Genomic DNA, 20,974 nt, shown 5'->3' with positions numbered 1-20,974 from the left:
GTCTGTGATGCGCCTTTTTTCCGAGCCCATGTTAACGGATCAGAGCGTTCACACTTCACGCGGTAAAAGGCTAGAAATTAAACGTGCGAAAATAATTAATCTAGTACATCAGCATAGACAGAGTTGTGAGTGCACTGGACGTAGTTTAAGTGAGATGAGAAATGTTTTAAGTGCGCACACTCTTCGAGGGAGATCAGCGTGTTTCTGAGCAATCACGTCTGGTTTTGTGACAGCAAAGGAAATCTGCGTGCTATAGGAGAGATTCGCGCTCACGCATTATTTTAATGTGCTTTCGCCTTAAAATAACGCGCTCTCGCTGCTGCTTCTGCACCGCTTACACATACTGTTTACACACTGCAAACGGAGTATGTGTAAATCTGTATAATGTATAACAAATCTATTTCAACACCTGAGGCACCGCTACAATTAATGAGCTCTATGAACAATGCATGGCAAAAAAGAAAAAAAAGTCCCTGGACACTGGTTTTATTTATTTATGTATATATATATTTTTTTGCCATAAGTCTATTTTGTTACACCTTTACTATAGTGATTATTTTGACTTATGTCTGTTCTAGAGCCATAACAACTTTTTGATAAAGCTCTAATTGGTTTTCTTTTGTAAATATGTTTCAAAATCACCCTGAATACATTTATGATTGTAAAGCATATCTGTGTGTGTCAAAATTGTGATTAAAATCGAAATCTCTAAATTGATCAAATAAAATCGCGATAGTTTTTTTTTTTGTCGTCCATATCGCACAGCCCTATTCATTCAATAAATACAGTTAACAATCTAGCTTCTGAGTGCTACGTTATTAACCCAACAATAGCGGGGTCAGTTAATTTTTTTGCAGTGGGCCGCGCAAACATAGGTGTTTGGTTGTGTGGGCCGCGAGTTGAAAAAGGTTGGGAACCACTGCTCTAGAGCATAAAGTAACCTTGTGATGCCAACTAATGCTGTTTAGTGTGTGTGTGTTGTTTGGTTTGATTTTTAACACAGTATTGACTTCTTCCTCTTTAGGTTGCCATGACTCCTGTTCATCTTGCCAGGGGGCGGGGCCTCAGGATTGTTTGACATGCTCAGACCCCTCTCACTTACTGAAGGATGGATTCTGTGTTTTGGATTGTGGTCCAGGCTTTTATGCTAATCAGGGCAGCTGTTATGGTATGATGGGCTGAATTCAAATCTTAGTTAATCTGTGTGGTTTGTTTGTTGGTCAGTAATAAAATTAAACATTTTAACAAATAAGTAATCAAACAAATATTTGCTTAAAACTTTTAAAACAAGTTTGAGTAAAATGTTTGTTTGAAATTAAAAATTTTAAACAAACTTTTGTGTTTTTTGTCACAACTAAGCTGGAATACACTACATTTTGCCCAGTTTTGCCCAGATTTGGTCCAGATTTGCAGTCTGGAGGAGATGTCACTAGTTACCGAAAGTCAGAGCCAGACTGCAAATTTTGGGCAGATGGAGTAGATAGATTTTACAGAAAATACAGTGTATGATGAGCACAAATTTAGTTTTTTAGCTTCATATCATGATTCCATCCAGTCAGAGCATATCAGTCAAGGAACACATATTGTTTTTATTTGTCACACGTTTCCTATAAGCAACGCATATAATTCTGCGTGTGTTTGTTGTGTGCAGAACATTGCGTCCTGTAGTGTATGTGACCCACAGTCGTTTATGATGCACTGTTTTCTGGGTGGCAAGTTTATGATCCCTGTTGTTTTAAAATATGTTCAAACTGTAAAAGGTATATAGCGTATTCCATCCTTACAGTGCACTCAATATATATATATATATATATATATATATATATATATATATATATACATATATACTTTTTTTATATTATTTGAATATAAATACTAAGTATTTTGTATTGGAAGGGTGTAGAATTTACTAATTAGATTGGCATAGCATTGTCAGTGGCCTTATTCATTGTCTTACTACTCTTGATGATAATATCTTGGCAAGTAGAGACAAAAGCCTGCTTCAAAAATGTCACCTCAAATTCATTTAAGTTTCGCCTTCATCAAGACTACAGGAAATGCAGAATGACACTCTAAATGTCTATTTTACAGTGAAAGAATTTAAGCTCCACGGATTCACCTTGTCTTTTTAACATAAGAGAGAATTGTGTTGCTGGGAGTTGTTTTGGGTTTCTGACTTTGGGTAAAAATAACTTGTGGTTTGAGCATTTAAAATGTTTGAATTGCCTTGATGACTTTGAAAGTCCTGAGTCTTTTCTGCATTCATTTTTTCTATTTTGAATGTGATTGTTTCTCATTTTGAATGTGATATTTTAGTCATGAGGTTGTAATAGTTCTTTAAACCAAATGTTAGTTCAGTTGTCTTGTTTATATATCTATATATACAATATTTTATAAAAAAAAATTATATCCTTTTGAAGCTTGTGACCCTTCCTGTTCAACGTGTCAACCTGACAACCCCAGTTGCATGAGCTGCCCCCCTGACCATGCACTGCATCAGGGGAAATGTGTGCTACGATGTCCAACACAGTATTACAAGGATGACCATGGCCGTTGCCAAGGTGAAAAGTTTTCTTTTGCTCATTTCATATTTATTTTCAACACCTCCGTGTAGGTTTACTGACAACCAGAAACTCATCAATCTCTTTTCTAGTGAATTGAATAACAATTCATTCTGAAACCCATTTTCTTTTCCTGAGATGCTTCCTTGGAAAGTTTCCCTCTCATTTGGAGTCCCTTGAAATGTCTTACCTACATTTTCTCAGCAAAACCACATGGGTTAGAAAATTGTATGTCTGGATGTTAGTTTGATGCATGATTTTGAGTTTAAAATGATATATTGATAGTAAAGCCTAATCCTCTGGTGTACAGTCCATTTGCATTTGTTTTTGGCAGGCACTTCTTACCTAACCAGCTCATAAGAAAGACCATACATTATGGTAGCTAATGATTGCAGTTGAATGCTGAGAGGACATTCTGAAATAGCAAAACGACCACAGAACCAGTACTTGAGATGTGTTAAAGTACTCAAGCTAGACAAGTTGCATTTTTGCTAAGCAACTTTGATTAAACTGGCCCTGAAAGGTTATAGGTTACAAGAGGTCCAGGTTGGTTATTTTTACTCACATCTCATGGGATTTATACTTAATCCATCTCCTGAACTATGCCTCTGTTGTTCTTCCAGCCTGCCACAGTTCATGTGCATCCTGCTCAGGGCCTGCTGTGTCTCACTGCACCTCCTGCTCAAAGTCTCTCATCCTGAACCGAGGCCAGTGTGTGGAGTCCTGCGGAGAGGGCCTGTTCTCCAGAGGAGAACACTGTCACAGTACGACTGCATTTATACAACTCTGATATTCCTCCCACTGTTACGTATTTATGTGGTGAAACTGGTTCATGATGAAAGAGAATAGATCATAGATGAGCTGTCCAAAAGAATTCTAGTGTAATACTTTGATTCAATTTGATTCATCTGCTCACTAAATGATGCAATGCATCATTAAAAATGGATTTTAAATTTGGTCCGAATTTTAAAGAGACCCACAACTAAATGGAGGGACAAGTTGCATGCAATTGAATATAGATAGATGGATGGATGGAGAAAGTGAGTATTTTTCTTCAGTAGGTGTTATGTGTTACCTGTAGCCTTTTAAGTGTAGTTGTCCCCTGAACTATGTCAATCAGCTCTGCATTGCAGGTGTGTGTGTGTGTGTCCTGAATACAGATAACCTTCTCTGATTCTGTGTATAGATTCAGAATGTTTGTTCATAGAATTGTGTGTGTGTTATAGACTGGAGATGCTGTATGTAGATATAAAATATATCTACACTGTAGTGAGGCTGTAAAGAGAAAAATATACACTACCCTTCAAAGGTTTGAAGAAACTGCTGCTTTTATTCATAAAATATGCATTAAATTGAGGAAAAATTATAGTCATGCAAAACAAAAGATATCTATTTCAAACAAAGGCTGTAAACACGCTGAATCATGGATTTCACAATTCATTACCATTTTAAACTGTGATGTTAAATGTTTTTGAGCAGCAAATCAGCATATTAGAATGATTTTTGAAGGATCATGTGACACTGAAGACTGGAATAATGATGCTGAAAATTCAGTTTTGCCATCACAGGAATAAATTCTGATATTCATTTATAATAATATTTCACAATATTACTATCTTTTTTATCAAATAAATCTAGCCATGGTATTGTAACGACTGGGTGAAGGAGTGGCAGGAAGCAAGTGCGAGATTAATGATATTTAATGAAGACAATGATACAGACAGTACTTGAGACACAAACAACCCTGGGAGGAATGCACAGTCCAAGATGGTGGTGATGAGTGACGAATCCGGAAGGCGGAGGTGAGTAGGCAGCAGGAGAGGGTGACACAGGAACTGCGGGGAAGCGAGCCGAAGGTAAGTGGTGTTACTTGGTGGTGGGTTGTGTAGAGTGGACGGGGTTCCGGGGAGAAACGGACATCCAATGCAGAAACACACAAGAAAGCAAAGCATAGGTCATAAACATGAAACAACGCTCTCAAGAACACAATACGCTAGACAAGCCAATATATAGGTATGAGTAATGAGTGACAGCTGTTGCTGATGACAATTAACGGAGACGCCCACAAACTAATCGGTGGCACCTCTGGACAAATGCGTGAGCGGAGGGGGCCGCGACTTCAGAGTCCAGACTAGGAAAAGCTGGTGGCTGGTAACCTATGCTGCACTGAAATGGAGAGAGGCCCGTGGCTGACACTGGTAACGAATTGTGAGCGTACTCCACCATAGAGAGTTGTTGGCTCCAGGAAGAAGGATTCTTGGAGACCAAACATCGCAACGTTCTCTCTAAATCTTGGTTGGCTCGCTCAGACTGCCCGTTACTCTGGGGATGATAACCCGAAGACAGACTAACCGTCGCTCCTAGCAATTTACAAAATTCCTTCCAAAATTTGGATATGAATTGGGATCCCCTGTCAGAAACCATGTCTACCGGGAGGCCATGTAACCGAAAGACTTGATCTAGGACAGTGACCGCTGTCTCCTTGGCTGTAGGTAATTTGGGCAAGGGAATGAAATGTGCCGCCTTCGAGAACCGGTCCACTACGGTCAAAACGACCGTCATGCCCTTAGAGGGTGGGAGGGCAGTAACAAAATCTAGTGCGATATGTGACCAGGGTCTCGAAGGGACAGACAGCGGTTGAAGAAGCCCATCAGGAAGCCGGTTAGACGACTTACCACTGGCGCAAACTGAGCAAGCCAAAACTAAATCGTGGACGTCACGAGCCATAAGTGGCCACCAGAAACGTTGTTAAACTAACCCCTTGGTTTGACTTATCCCTGGATGACAAGCAACGTTAGAGCAGTGACCCCACTGAATAACTTCGGACCGTAACTCTTCCGGCACAAATAAACGATTCGGTGGGCAACCGGGCGGAGGCGTTACCCCTTCTAAGGCCATCTTGACCTTCGATTCGACCTCCCATAGGAGTGCTGACACAACTATTTTCTCAGGTAAAATACGCTCGGGAGTCACCGGGTGGGCGGAGGGATCAAAAAGACGTGACAAAGAATTGGGTTTGACATATTTGGAACCCGGGCGTTACGACAGAGTAAAATCAAAACAACCGAAAAAAAGTGCCCACCGAGCCTGCCTGGAATTGAGTCTTTTGGCAATTCTAATGTACTCTAAATTCTTGTGATCGGTCCAAACAATGAAAAGTACCCCTGACCCTTCCAACCAGTGACGCCACTCCTCTAAAGCTAATTTGATGGCCAACAATTCTCTGTTACCAATGTCATAATTGCGTTCAGCAGGAGATAAACGATGTGAGAAAAACGCGCAGGGATGCATCTTATCGTCCGAGGCAGCACGTTGGGAAAGAACTGCTCCTACCCCCACCTCTGATGCGTCGACCTCCACCACGAACTGCCGTGTGGGATCAGGAGCAACGGATGGGAGCCGAAACGAAGCGGCTCTTGAGGTTGGTAAATGCAGTTTCGGCTGCATCCGACCACCTGAACGGAGTACTGGGGGAGGTCAAGGCCGTCAGAGGTGAGACTAGTTGGCTGAAATTACGAATGAAACGTCGATAAAAATTGACAAACCCCAGAAACCACTGTAGGGCCTTACGGGAATCTGGAGATGGCCAATCTATCACAGCCTTAACCTTGTCAGGATCCATACGTATTCCCTCGGATGAGACTATATACCCTAGGAAGGGGACAGACTGTGCATGGAATACGCATTTCTCTGCCTTGACAAAAAGCCCATTCTCGAGTAACCTCTGGAGCACTCGTCTGACGTGTTGAACATGTTCCTGGAGAGATGAAGAAAAAATCAGTATGTCATCCAGGTAAACATATATAAATTGATCTACCATGTCTCTCAACACGTCATTAATGAGTGCTTGGAAAACCCCTGGCGAGTTGGAGAGCCCGAACGGCATCACCATATATTCAAAGTGCCCTCTAGGGGTGTTAAAGGCTGTTTTCCATTCATCCCCCTTCCTGATGCGGACCGGGATGATGGCGCCGGAAGTCGCGGCTCTGGCCGGAAGTGGTCATGGGAGGTCTCCCTGGGGACGGGCGGCACAGGCGGTGCGGTGGGACAGGTGAGTTGATGAATCCACTGGGTGAGCTCAGACACCTGCTAGACCCGCGAGATTAATGATATTTAATGAAGAAAATGATACAGACAGTACTTGAGACACAAACAACGCTGGGAGGAGTCCCGCACAGTCCAAGATGGTGGTGATGAGTGACGAATCCGGAAGGCGGAGGTGAGTAGGCAGCAGGAGAGGGTGACACAGGAACTGCAGGGAAGCGAGCCGAAGGTAAGTGGTGTTACTTGGTGGTGGGTTGTGTAGAGTGGACGGGGTTCCAGGGAGAGACGGACATCCAACGCAGAAACACACAAGAAAGCAAAGCATAGGTCATAAACATGAAACAACGCTCTCAAGAACACAAGACGCTAGACAAGCCAAAATATAGGGATGAGTAATGAGTGACAGCTGTTGCCGATGACAATTAACGGAGATGCTCACAAACTAATCAGTGCTGACGCGTAACACACAGACTTCACCCACAAAGTGCAAAATCCCATTTTGAATGGTAGTATACTAAAATACCTTATGAAAATTATAAAATATCATTAGCTCAGTTTAAAAACAATAATCAGTGTAAAAAGTCCCCACCATGATGGATGTATGAGAAATGTCAACGACAACATGTGGATATATACATGAAATCTGAACGTTATAAATTGTGTAGATGTACCTTCCAGTCCACTTGAATAAGCAGCCTTAAAGTGTAAATTGCCTAATTATATTGATAAGGTATAAAATGAAATGACTAAAATTTAGGTTTAGTTTAAAAATTTTTATGAAGCATAAAGTTAAAGAGACATTCCTTTTAAATGCAAAGCTGTTTGTACATTCATGTGTGTATGAACTTTACTTTTTCAACTCTTTTCAGCACATTTCCTTCTCTATTCAGGGTGTCATGCATCATGTCGGGTCTGTGTGGGTCCGGATTCCTCAGACTGCATGCAGTGTGTCAAACACGAAGAGGTTCTGCAACCTCAGAATGGGCATGTCTCTTACGGGTCCTGTATGTCTGCCTGCAGGCCACAGCATTACCTTGATGCAGATCAGACCTGCAGAGGTGAGCAAACAAGAAGACATATTCTTATATTTTTCTCTGAAGATAAAAACACGTATGTGTTCATTAGTAATTCTCAGTAGCTCCCTGATCATGAAGTGATTGCAAAATAAACACTGGAAAAAAGAATGTGCACACCATCGTGTTGAGTGACACACTGCAGGTTGTTTGCATGAGTTATTCCCAAAGTCTTATCCTTTAACTGAAGATCTGCAGTTAATTCCTAGATACACCAGGGATGTTCAACACCCTGTGGAGAATGCGGTTCATTTCAAATTTAAATCCTGACCAAATCCTGCCAAAAGGGATTAAGAATTATTTATTTTGCAAATTAAAAGAATAAGCTGATCTTTCAAAAAAAAAAAGTATGGATGTGAGCCATCATACAGGACCATTGAAATTAATTGCACTAAAACAGTATGACAACATCTGCTTGTAGCATATTCATAAAGGACTGCAGGCACTCCCACAGCACTGAATAAAATTTACAGTTGAATAGTGTCTGAATTTTGCACAGTGAATCATTTCTGTATTTATGATGTTCCCCCACATGCTGAGAGCTTCACAGTTATGGAATTGGCTCAAGTCTATGTCAAATGTGGTGTGTAAAACTAACCATGAAATGCTATGCATTTTTATTTCATTTTGCATTTGTTTCTAAAATTGTTCACAATTAAATATTTAATTAAATAAACGATGTCCAGTTGGTTAATGTTATCATGATGTATATCATTTAAGGATATTTATGTTATTGTTAGTTTATAAATATACTATAGTTCATTTTTTAAATAAATTTTGTTCATACATCTTAAAATGTAAATAAAAAAATTTATAAACATATGTACAAATTATTAAACTAGATTAATAAATGCTTTAAAATGATTGTCCACTGATAAATAAAATAAAATTAAAATTAAATTAAATTAAAAATAATACTGTTTTAGTTGACTTGGAAGCAGTGATAAAGTTGCCAGTGGCCTGTTCATTCACTGTCATGTAGCTTACTGCTAGAATAATGACAAGTGCCTCTTTCTTCAGTGAATGAGTGTGTGTGTGGATCATATATCATGCAGAGGAAATTCCAATCTGTAAAACCCTCTAAAGTCAGACCTTCTGACTTCTGCAGACCTCTATATGTGTCTTTGTGTTAGTCACACACAGTAGGGTGATGAGAACCATAAATAATTACTGGAATTACTGGAATATATATATTTTTTGAATACTTTTTTATTATTATCTATTTATTTTTGTCGGCAGCCATTAAACCTTTACTAACCTTTACTAATCCTTATTGCACTTTAACAGAGCCAGTTAATATGTATTGAAATAATTAGAAATATCACAAATATATCATACAGTTCTATAAACTGTGACCCCAAAAAGTATTTGGATGCAACATTTAACAATATGTGAATATTTTTGCATTAACAAATTAAATAAACTGGTAAAAGGTTATTGCAAGGAGCCTAGTTGGTTACAGGTTAGAGCTGGAAAATAGTTGATTAAAGGTAATTGCAAAGATGATTAGTACATTTGAAGTTAATATCTAATGATATTTTAAGTCTGGTTTTGGGTGTCCAAAAGGATCCCAATACCGTTTAGCCTTTTCATGCAATAGTTTGTTAATCAAAGTAGAAATAGTTGCTGGAATTGTATGAAAATGTGAGTAAAGTAAGACAACTATTTTAAGCACAGATTCAACAGTATCGTATCTCAGACTCAAGTATGGTGTGAGTTTCAAAGATTGATTAAAAGTGCATTAAAGAATTCAGCCCATCACTGTGAACGCTCACCTCTAAACTGATGTAACATTTCCAATATCCTGGCTTGATTTCCAAACACACCCCATGGGCTTAAAATGTCATCTAAAAAAAAAAAGATATGTGAGGCCTTTAGGCATGTGTATTGTGTGTCTGAATTGTATTAAAAGAAAGCTTAGCCCTGTCTCCCATTCACTCAATAGAAAACAGATTGCCTGGGTTAGTATTTAGCACACCTACTATCATTCTTTGGGAAACGTACTGAATTACAGGGTAGATAAACCCTTTTGTTCTGATTGACAATGAAACCTGGCTGGACAGACAAATAATTTAAAGACAGTCAGATGATTTGGGTCACAGTGGAGGATGGCTGTTGACACCTGTGTGCTAAGGCTTTACTCAAAATCGACGAGATTGTCAGGGGCCTCTGCATGTTTGTTTTTTCAGTGATTGTGCATATTTGTGCATGTGTCTGCCAAAGTCTCTCACATTTAATCTGGTGGAGAAGTGGAGACGAGTCCAGACTTCACACCAGCAGCAGGCTTTCTTTTTGGAGCCCACTGCTTTCATTCAGCTGTGTGCACATGGCTCAGCTCTCTGACTGGCAGCCTTTTAGAGCAAAGGCGTTTTGTCTACATATATACAGCTTTAAGGCAGATTGAGCATCATTGCTACAAAACAGCTGTTCTGATGCCCTGTGATGTGTGATGTGGAAGTGCTCACTTATGAAAGTTTTATGTATGTCAATATTTTACATTTATATAAACATTTATTTAAACAATTTAATCTTTAAACCTTTTAATTTTGGGGAAAAGTCTCTTATCCTCAACAAGGCATGTAAAACTGTATACTGACTTTTGTGATCAGTTATGTTATGTTATATTATATTGGGTTATCTGGTACACAGTTTAAATTTGTTTCAACTATGGAAAAAATATATATAACTAATATCACTTTCTCCCTCTTTTTCGCTCTCAGAATGTCACATCTCATGTTCAGGCTGCTCTGGTGGAAGTTTCCAGAATTGTACTTCCTGTATACGTCCCAGTGTCCTTCATCAAGGGCAGTGTCTCGATAAATGTCCCCATGGTTTCCATGTTCAGGACCGTACTTGCCAAGGTGTTTATGGGTGTTATTCTGTTCTGTTCTGAAGCCAGTTTCCCTGTGGATTAATACAATTCAATAGAAACTTATATGAATGTGATGTTGTGCTCATTATTTTGTCTCCCTTCAGCCTGTCATCCATCATGTAAGGAGTGTACAGGCCAGTCTCAGGCTGACTGTTCTGCTTGTCCGGCCCATGCCAGTCTACATAACGGCTACTGCCGAACCAGCTGCCCTGAGGGACAGTACCTGAATGCTGTAGGCTACTGCATTGGTGAGTGAAAAACAAATTCTTCCAAGTGACACCTTTGATCTCAAGACATTGCATCGGTTTGGGTTTAAGGTGTCATATGCGTGAGGATTTGCTGTTCAAAGAGCATGTCAGCTATTGTTGGAAAGTCAATACCAAGAGTGTGGAATTTCTTTTGTCAAATGTGCTCCGAGTGTTTTTTCTTTTCTGAAACTGGCTAATACTGTTATCCTGTTATTTGGGTCTTAATAAAGTGGTTGTAATACCAGTCTGTGTCTCATAAAAAGAGGAGGTTTTGTGCAATACAAATGAGGTAACAAATAGGAAGCAGTAAGTGCTTTAGAAAGTCCTCCTTCACTAGAAGATAAACATGACTATCAAAGCAGTCATAAAAAAAATTGCAATACAGAATATTTTACAATCAATTAAAAATTCTTCTTTAGATTCAGTTTGACTTTAGGGCTGAGATCAGTCATTTCTTAAGCTGGATCCTGGATTTTGCCACTAAAAGTTGAGATTTTCAGAGAGTTTCAAGGCCGGATTTATTTGATCACAAACACATTAAAAACTCTAATATTGTAAACATTATTAGAATTTAAAATAACTGTTTTCTATTTTAAAATGTCATGTATCACTGTCATGTCAAATGTTCAGTAGCTAATACTCCAGTCTTCAGGGTCACATGATTTTATGTACAGACTGATTTGGTGCTCAACAAATATTTCCTGCATATTATCAACAGTTGTGCTATTTAATATTTTTGCGGAAACTGTGATAATTTTTTAAAAGGGTTCTTTGATTGATTAAAAAATAGAAATAAAAAGAAGCTATTATTAGACAGAAAAATCTTTTGTATCCTTAAAAGAAAAGTCTCTACAGCCACTTTTGTTTATTTGAATGCATCCTTGCTAAATAAAATAGAATGTTAAGTCTGACTGACCCCAAACTTTTGAATGCTAGTGTGGTTGCAATAGAGATATTGAAAGCTATTGCACATCTTAGACGTCTAAAAAAGAATTTCTTCATGAAACTTATTTATGCTTATCTTACTGCTCCTTTTAGAAAATATGGGTAATTTAAAATCATTCTTCATAAACTTCTGATGTGAAACTTTCCTAAAACTGTTGTAACCTGTATTGTGATGTGTTGTTATAAGGTGACCTGGATGATTTATATAACAATAAAAGTCTCTTAAATGGAAGCTTGAGGACTTATATTGTAATGGCTCAGGTTGGGTGAGTTTATGTTTTATACAGTAAATATCTGCTTGCTGTTGTAAAAGTGCTAGTGGAATCATTCAGAAACACTTTGTCATTGAAATCTCAAATGCATGTGGCTTATCTGAAAACGTGAAACATCCACAGACGATAGTTAGAAGGATTTGTTATTGTCAACATGTTGAAATAAACACAGTTTACTATGTAAGAACATTTATAATAATAACCTTATTCTCATTTTTACATTTTTTTATGATGTGGTGAAGGTTACAGCAGCACTTATTTATTGTTTGAGTAACTGCTTTTCCTCAGAAACATTTCACAGGCCTACTTTTTTGTTTATATCTTGTTATATGAGTCAATAAAGCATGAACTATATGTGTAATTCAAAGAATCTGTACCAATGCCTCATTGCCTGCATATCATGAGTGAGCCTGAGAAAAGAGCCAACGAGGATTTTTATTGGTTGATATGCATCTCTTTATTACAGTGCCCTCAACGTGTCCATGGCAATGAAGCCAGTCTGTTCTCACAACTGATAAGGAGTGAGAGAGGATATACAGATAACACAGTGTTTACTTTTACACCTTTACAATCCGATAAGATCTTTTTTTTCTTCCATTTCAGTTCGGGATTTTCTTATGGATGTGCATAATAATACAATATATGTTCTCCGTCTGTTTGTTTCGCTATCAGAGTGTGAGGAGGGATGTCAGCGGTGTGTGGCAGACCTGCAGTCTGGCTTTGGCACTGTGTGTTTGTGGTGTAAGTTTCCCAGGATGCTGCTGCTGGGAGATCACTGTGTACCTCAATGCCCACCCAAATACTACCAGTGGCACGGAGCTTGCAAAAGTAAGTTAAAATGAATTCAGAGCAAACAATTAAGCACATTCACACAACCAGATGCAAACAGAATTTCAATCTAACCCTCGTAAGGCTACATATGACCCACTGCATTATTACGCAGAACTATCCTATATCAAACAACAACACATTTCAAACTTGTTACTGTGAAATATCACTTATTCTAGAGTTACGTGTTAAATTTATAGGAAATCATTTTGTATTCTAACTATAATGTACAAAAAATGTGATTTGCAATGAATTTGTGAGATAATGCAGTGGCAATATGTGATGCTATAAACATACTTTAAGATTAATACTTGAAATGCATGTTCACATGACATCTAGAGCATCTTTATGAATAAATAATGGGAGCAATGAAGCTTCGCTATTCTTTTTTTTTTTCACACGGCTCCCCTCACAAACACACATTCCTCAGATTGCTTATATATATAGTCATAAATAAATCTGAAAAGTAGGCCTTCTGAGCAAACGGTACGGTATTGTACGGTAGCAACTAATGACTATTTTGATGAATTAATTCTGATTTTGCAACCCTGGCGATAAGCTCTTCAAAATATGTTCAAGCGCATCTCTAATCTGCATCACAGGATGCTAATTCATTCCATCTTTCAATATCATCTCACTGTCTTCCTCTGAGAAAACCATGTGTTGTTTTATTTCATGAAGTTTCAATATGTAGATTGAGCATCATCAGTCTCACACAGCGTCTTATCTCAGCACCAGAATCCTCTTTATGCACCAGTTTGTCATTCTACATGATCTCTCAATGTAGTATAGCTGGAGCCTCTGTTTTCATAACCCTGATGCAATTACCTGTGATGCTTTGAAAGTGGCTCCTTTGCTGACAGTGTAGATGAGACGGTGCATTTGTTTTTATTAGGGAGTATGATATAGTGCTCGGCTTTAATGCAGAATCTTTTAAGATGCTGATGTGATTTATAAACTGTGATGACCTTCTATAATTGCCTGGTTCTCGCGAATGTGCAAATGTTCATATATAACGCTCTATTTCCATTAAAGGCAAAAGACCATTAATGCAATTTACTTGCACTTAGCATTGTCAAATGTGTTTGGCCTGTTTGAAGATGATATGTCAAGTTGACAGCAGACTAAAAGTCATATGTGAATGGAACTTTCTGAGTACAAGTGTAGGATGTCAACAGTATTCCTTTATAGTCTTCTGTCTTTAGTGAAATGTGAATGTCCTTGGCAAAAGCACTGATTAAAATGTAAAAAAAAAAAATGAAAAGAAGTGTTGCTCTGTTTTTCAAGATTCTAAGGTTTTAATAACCTTTATCTGCTAAAATGGAGTCCTGTCTAAATCAATTGTGTGGATCTTTTACACAAAAAATAAAATACAACACCAGTTCACAGTGTATATATGTTACGAATGTACACACAAAACGAGAGATCCAATTGCAGTGTTTAATAGGGGAATCCAAAAATCAACATCCAAAACAGGCAAAAGGTCAAAACCGAAAATTAGTCCAAAACAAGAAACACGAAAACACTAGGGAACACGAGAAAGCAGGGTGACAGAAAAAAGGACTCCATGAAACAGACCGGGTATATATGGACGGGTGAAAATGATGAAAGTGGCGTGGGAACAGCTGAGTGCAATAAACAGGTGTGCAATTAACAGTGATGAATGGGACAAAGGCTTGTGGGAAATGTAGTACCTGCAGTGGGGTGACTCTAAGGGGAAGTGAGACCACTAGTGGAAACCCAGGGAAACACAGACCAGACACTGTGACAATATATATTACAACTTTGCACAATATAGTATTAAGGTGTAAATGAAGCCTTGCTTGATTTCCTTGTATCCAAAGTTAAGAAACATTTGTCATAATTGTCTAGTCTTCATTCTTACCGTCCTGTGCCTGTGTCCTCCAGAATGTCACTCTTCCTGTGAGGAGTGCAGTGGGGATGGTCCTCACTCCTGTACTTCCTGTCTGGCCCTTGGTGTTCTCGCCTCATCCGGTCTCTGCAGCCCTCACTGTCCACATGGATATTACGCTGATGAAAACAGGGTGTGCCAAAGTAGGTACACCTTTACTTGAAATGCATCTGTCTGTCTGATAAGTATTGACTGAATGGTTATTGTGTGTGTTTCAGTGTGTGACACACAGTGTCTGAGCTGTGAGATGGCGGGTGTGTGTACGTCGTGTAGAGATCCAGCTAAAGTGCTTCTGTTTGGAGAGTGTCAGTATGAGAGCTGTGCTCATCAGTACTACCTGAACACCACCACACGCACATGCAGGGGTGAGTCTCAGCCCAGCTGCACTGTCAAACATGGAATACTCTTCATTTAGACTAGAAACTACCCCTCATTTCCTTCCCGATAGTCGTCCATTGTCTTAATGACTGATCCTGTATTGTTAAACTACACTATTAGTTTTACTTGTCCATAAACACGATTCTTTGATTTGAATGTGTGTTGTATGTATTGCCTTTGAACTGCTTGTCCTTTTTGGTTCTTTCATAGACATTAAACATTCCTCAAATAAAGGCTGGTATACACTACACAGATCTCTCAGAAAGGCATAGTGTATGATGGACCCAGACTATGAATTAAAACATGTTTGATATTTTGAGGCGATTTTGGAACACATATTGTTTTCATTTGTCACATTTCTCCTAGCACCAAGGCATGCGTTTCAGCATTAGTTAGTTGTGTTCAGAATGACTTGAAAGTGAGGTAATGATGCCCAGTTTTTGTCTGTAACCACTTACAAAGTTGGCAAATGTATGATAAATGGTGTTTTAGAATCTGTCCATTCCATCAGTCCATTAAATCTAACATATGATGTGTCTAATTCTAATAAATGAGGTCAAATATTTTCCACAGAGGATCATTATGAAGATGCTAGCAAGTGTAATTGCAGAGAAGATTATTAGTTAATAATTGTGAGTGTGTTCAGCTCTTAATACAATGTGGTTTGGGGTTTGAATGTTGAACATAGACCCCATACCATGAGACCTTTCTTTCCCTTTGATGGGATTTCCAGAGGAGATCAAAAGCAGATTAGTTTTTGTTCTGTGAGTATTTGTGTGTGTAAGTGATATCGAGTGAAGCAGAAAGACAACATTAATAACAGGCATATGAATGTTTTACAGAAACTGTATGTAAAGCTGTTTACCCCTGCAGTGCAGTGATTGAAGGTTACCTTGACAATATTTTAATAATGCAAGACATTGTTGTTTGTGCCATTATGGATGGGAAGGTAATGTGAAAGAAGGACACAGTCTCACATGGACAAATGAGCGACATACTGTAGACGTTTGAATTGGATGTAGTGTTAAATGAAGTTAGCCACTGTTCTTTTCAATTGAATGTTTGAAATATTTTGGGAGGACGGATTTGGAGCGATGATGAGGTTAAATAGATAAAGCGATGACAGAAAGAGCATGATGGGGCTTTTAATGAGCTGAGCTGATTTAGAGAGCAGAGGTCTGCTGGTGAGTTATCAAATGTTCGGCTAGTGCTCTCTGTAATAGATGACTTGAGAACTGAAACATTGTCTCTCTTTCTCATTGTAAGTCGAGCAGCGTATTGAAATCCCTCATATTTCTTTTTTGTACAGACATTATTCAAGCTTGGTTTTGCAGATGGTTTCAGGCTTAGGTGCACTGTTCACAGTTTAACATATTACATATTAACCTCAGATTTAAATAAAATGTCCCTCATAAAATGTGTTGTTGTGTCAATAGCGTTTAATTCGTCAATACAATTTTGCCGCCATGCTAAAATCAACAGTAAAGTAACAGCTATGAGAAAATTTTTTTTATTAATACTATGATTATTAAAAGTTTAATCTATTCTGATTGGATGAGTTGTGGTAAAGCTGTTTTTAAATGACACTTTCTATATTAATTAAATATTAAGTTGCTACCTTGCCAACTGTAAACATTTTGTAGTAGATAAATGAGCTATATTACTTGGTGGACAAATTGCTTATTCATGTATGCAACTATGTACCTATTTATTGTTCATTGGTCTCTTTTGTCCAATGTTATGGAAATTCATCCTATCTTTTTTTATTTTTTTATAAATGCATGTATTGATCTTGTTTTGATTAATGCATATGGGTTATTTTTGTAAAACAAATGTAGAATTTTGTCATTTTTAATCAAAATGTCTTTGTAATGTCTTAATAAAAGATCTGTCACTACTTCCACTACAGTAACAAATTTGTGGGGTATTTAAGCACTTCACTTTGTGTTGAACACTCTTTACTTTACAGAATAATCACTATAACACACAGCCTCTATTGGCGTTTTGCTTCATTAATTAACAATTGTAGAAAGTTCTCCATTCCTGCATGCAATAATGTTGTTGGAATTTACATAAAGAACTGAAAGTAATCATGCATTGCCTTGAAAGCGCTTGTATTTTTTTTTTTCAAAAAATGCAAATCTACTTTCTTCATGCTCTCTCATTACTGTGTGTTGTGGTCTTTCCTTCTTTCTCATTTGCTCTCATTTTACTCTCTTCCTCAATCACACTCCAATTTATAATGTTTTCTTTTTATATCCCTCCCACTCACTCTCTTTTTCTCTGTCTCTCAGAGTGCGACTGGAGCTGTAACGCGTGCCGCGGACCCCTGCGTAGTGACTGTCTGCAGTGCATGGAGGGATACGTCCTGCAGGATGGCATTTGTGTGCCGGGTTGCTCACCGGGATTCTACCAGGATGCTGAGAGATGTCTGAGTCAGTCATCAACAAAAATAACAACCTTCATTATGAGTCCAACCAATCAATTTTCTAGCTCAATAAACTTTGACATTTCAATCTCTCAGTCAGTTGTCACAGTCGGAGAGGTTGAGAAGACCACTAATGTCTGCTGTATAGTGCCAACATCAGGCGCTTTAATGGATTGATTTCAAATGAGATTGAAAGAAAAAGTCTATCAGCAATGTCATAGTTATGGACTGTATTGAAGAAGCTTATATTAAATTTTTATGTAAATTTTTAATTAACCAGCATTATCCAGTTATTGTAGCATGTAGTTTTTAACTCAATATTAAAGCAGTTTAGCTGAATACAACACAACCAAAATTTTATTAAAATGCATGATATTTCATTCAGTTTTTAATGTATTATAAATTAATAGTAATTTTAGTAATAATACAAATAATGTAAAATTATTATATTTTTATTATTAATGTAAAAGTCTGGGGTCAGCAATAAATAAATACTTTTATTCAGCAAGGACTCATTAAATTGATCAAAAGTGACAGTGAAGACATTTGTAACGTTATAAAATATTTCTGTTCCAAATGAATACTGTTTTTATGTACTCTCTATTCAAGGAATGCTAAAAAAAATAAAAAATTTCGACAAAAACATTAAGCTGCACAACTGACTGTTAAATGTTTCTTAAGCAGCAAATCAGCATATTAGAATGATTTCGTAAGGATCACGTGACACTGAAGACTGGAGTCATGTAATGTAGTAAATACTAAAAATATTAGTATGTCAGATTTTGTCTTCAGCTTTCTCTACCTTACTTATTCCATGAACAGGCTGTGATGAGCATTGCGAGCAGTGCCAGGTTCATGGCCAATGTCAACGCTGCCAGCTGCCATATGCCATGTTGAACGGGCAGTGTGTGCTGGAATGCGGCAAGCGCTACTTTCTAGATGCCTCGACCCGTCAGTGCACCGGTGAGTGCTGTGTATCTGGTCGGGGCGAGTGGTCGTGATTGCCTAGATTGGCCATTTTGGCATCTTTACAAACCTGCTAATTTTAGAGACGCTCAGTATGGTGTGACGCTGTCCCCTCTCGTGTTCTACCTGAATCTGATGACAGATTGTTTGTGATTATTTCCCAGCATGCTCAGCTGGTTGCTTGGAGTGTGTGAGTGCAGGTGAGTGTCGTGTCTGTGCTGAGAACTCCTTCCTGAAGCGTGGCCAGTGCATCGTGGACTGTGGTCACGGATACTATGCTGACCGAAAAAAAAGAGTCTGTCGAGGTAACCAGGACCTTCTACTTCACATATCTGATAGAAATAAAGGCTATAAATACCCTTCATTTTTATGTTGTTATTGAGGATTTGAACATCACATCCACCTTTGTTTCTACAGCAAACAGCCGTGCTCCATCTCTTTACATCAATGGCTCTCTGCTGGTTCCAATTGGTGGAGTTAAGCCTCTGGATCCGGCACTCCTTTCAATCAAGGATGCAGATAGCCAGTCAGAAAGCATGTTGCTCCAGCTCCTTCAGCCACCCAGTAACGGCCGTCTCGTGGTCCTGGAAAATGACAGAGAGAGAGCACTGGGCAGAGACGACACTTTCACCTTGACTCAGCTCAAACGTAGAGCTGTGCGCTTCATTCACGACGAAGAGCAGCCCAAGTGAGTATGTGTGCAGCAAGGAGTGACGGAATTAATCCAGGCTCATTTCCCCAAGAAATGTATTTTATATTCAGAAGTCATTTAAAACATATCATTCATAGGGAGACCAAGAGATATGTCCTCTGTCACCGATAGCATTAAAATACATCACTGTCATTAACAGCATTACAGTGCATCACATGAACTGAAGAATGAGTGAATATCTATGTGTATTATGTGTGTGTTTGTCTGTTCAGTGGACTAGATGATATATGGAAGTCTACAATCATTAATTACATATTGTTTACTCACTTTTTATATTCCATGTAAAATATTTCATTCCTCATCTCTTGAAATATCACTTTAGGAGGTGACTCCGTTTGTCATTCCTGTGGGATATGGCCCATTTCTGCTTAGACAGACAGATTTTGCATATGTAGATGCCGTGCAGGAGTAAAACGGCGTTATATTAAGGCGAGAGGGTTTCGAGTTTGTGTGTGTTTTGGGGGATGGACTGAGTTTGAGTAGTGTGTGCTAGTCATTAGCTTTAATTAACTCGGTGAAGTTGGTGAGGCGTTTGACAGGACACACACACCCCACAGTGCTCATGAGCCACAGCATATGTGACGATCACATTAGGCAGTCACTAAGTCAGGCTAACTGCTGACCTTCAGTTTTTCTCCACTTTCTCAAAGTTTATCTCTTTAATGGCTCCTCGCGCTCCCTTCAGCTCTGTGGTTTAATTAACAAGTGATCTGTGTGCCCTTACACTCTCACTCCTATTTTAATCCTCTTCTCTCTTTTTCCCAGATGTATCACTTTTTCAGTCGTTATCATTTCTCTTTAAAAGCCACTCAGTCTTTTTTCTAATTTTGGTCTCTGCCTTTTGCTTCTCTAAGTCTTTTATTCATTGTGTCTTTTTCTGTTGTTTTCTTCCACTTTGCACACAGACACACCTTTGTTTTGTCACAATGTGAAATGGAAACTATTATTTACCATTGACTGGTATTGTTTAGAGACTGAGCTAAAAATTTTCATTAAGACACTATTTGCTGTGGATATTTCAGCAGTAGGAAATTATTTAGTATGTTTACCAAGTCGTTTTCTTTTAGCTGGTCCCCACATTATACATGGTTTCAGATTTTGTAGCGAAATGTAGGCATACCCTGACTCATTATTTATATCCTTGAATCTGTTCACATCAGTGTAATGTTGGCTTGTTTTGCAGAAGTGGGCAGTTCATGTTAAGGGCAGCAGATCCTCAGCTGTACTCTCAGCCTCAGAGTGTTCCAGTGCAGGCACTCTCCCAGCAGGTAAACACACACACACACACACACACAGCTTGTGTAAGAACGCTGAGTAATGGAGCTTCATTCTGCAGTCACAAGACAAATACAACAAAAGAAATAGGAGTATGTGAGAGCTATGCGTCTAATTTACTAATAATTGTATGGATTATTTCGTATTTGTCTGCACAAGAGTAACCTTGTTCTAATGTTAATGAAGTTGGGATATTCTGAATGAGTGACCGTGTGCCCAAGGTTAGTCATTTGCATAAAACATGACCAGACTATCTGCATATTAGGGCTTTTTCGCACAACCTTTTCTTTAAACAATCTCGCCTGTTGTTGCTCAGATTAAATCAAGGTTGAGGCACCCTACATTTAAACATACACCTTTACATTAAAAAGGTTTTAAGAAAAATATAAATTAAGGCAAGGCTGTCCAAATTGGTTGTCGCAATATTGGGTGTCACGATTCCTTTATTAAAAATTTCAGG

General features: G+C 38.4%; 1 protein-coding gene and 1 long non-coding RNA gene across 2 annotated transcripts in view; one reads left to right on the top strand and one right to left on the bottom strand.

Annotated features, from left to right (window-relative positions):
- The window catches only part of LOC132139523 (uncharacterized), a 318,882-nt gene that overhangs the window by 241,932 nt on the left and 55,976 nt on the right, over nt 1-20,974 (bottom strand). The gene's annotated exons all lie outside the window — the stretch shown is intronic.
- The window catches only part of LOC132130847 (extracellular matrix organizing protein FRAS1-like), a 135,373-nt gene that overhangs the window by 69,671 nt on the left and 44,728 nt on the right, over nt 1-20,974 (top strand). The window contains exons 15-28 of the mRNA XM_059542691.1: nt 1,025-1,168; nt 2,421-2,561; nt 3,185-3,325; nt 7,496-7,663; nt 10,399-10,539; nt 10,655-10,798; nt 12,688-12,843; nt 14,752-14,898; nt 14,974-15,120; nt 17,428-17,568; nt 18,384-18,524; nt 18,692-18,832; nt 18,945-19,215; nt 20,423-20,507. Of these exons, the coding sequence (XP_059398674.1) occupies nt 1,025-1,168; nt 2,421-2,561; nt 3,185-3,325; nt 7,496-7,663; nt 10,399-10,539; nt 10,655-10,798; nt 12,688-12,843; nt 14,752-14,898; nt 14,974-15,120; nt 17,428-17,568; nt 18,384-18,524; nt 18,692-18,832; nt 18,945-19,215; nt 20,423-20,507 (2,108 nt within the window). The remainder of the gene's footprint in view (nt 1-1,024; nt 1,169-2,420; nt 2,562-3,184; nt 3,326-7,495; nt 7,664-10,398; nt 10,540-10,654; nt 10,799-12,687; nt 12,844-14,751; nt 14,899-14,973; nt 15,121-17,427; nt 17,569-18,383; nt 18,525-18,691; nt 18,833-18,944; nt 19,216-20,422; nt 20,508-20,974) is intronic.

Source organism: Carassius carassius, chromosome 4 (assembly GCF_963082965.1).
Source record: "Carassius carassius chromosome 4, fCarCar2.1, whole genome shotgun sequence".
Lineage (NCBI taxonomy): Eukaryota > Metazoa > Chordata > Actinopteri > Cypriniformes > Cyprinidae > Carassius > Carassius carassius.
Note: the sequence above shows the minus strand (reverse complement) of the source record. Positions and strands in the feature narration are given on the sequence as shown.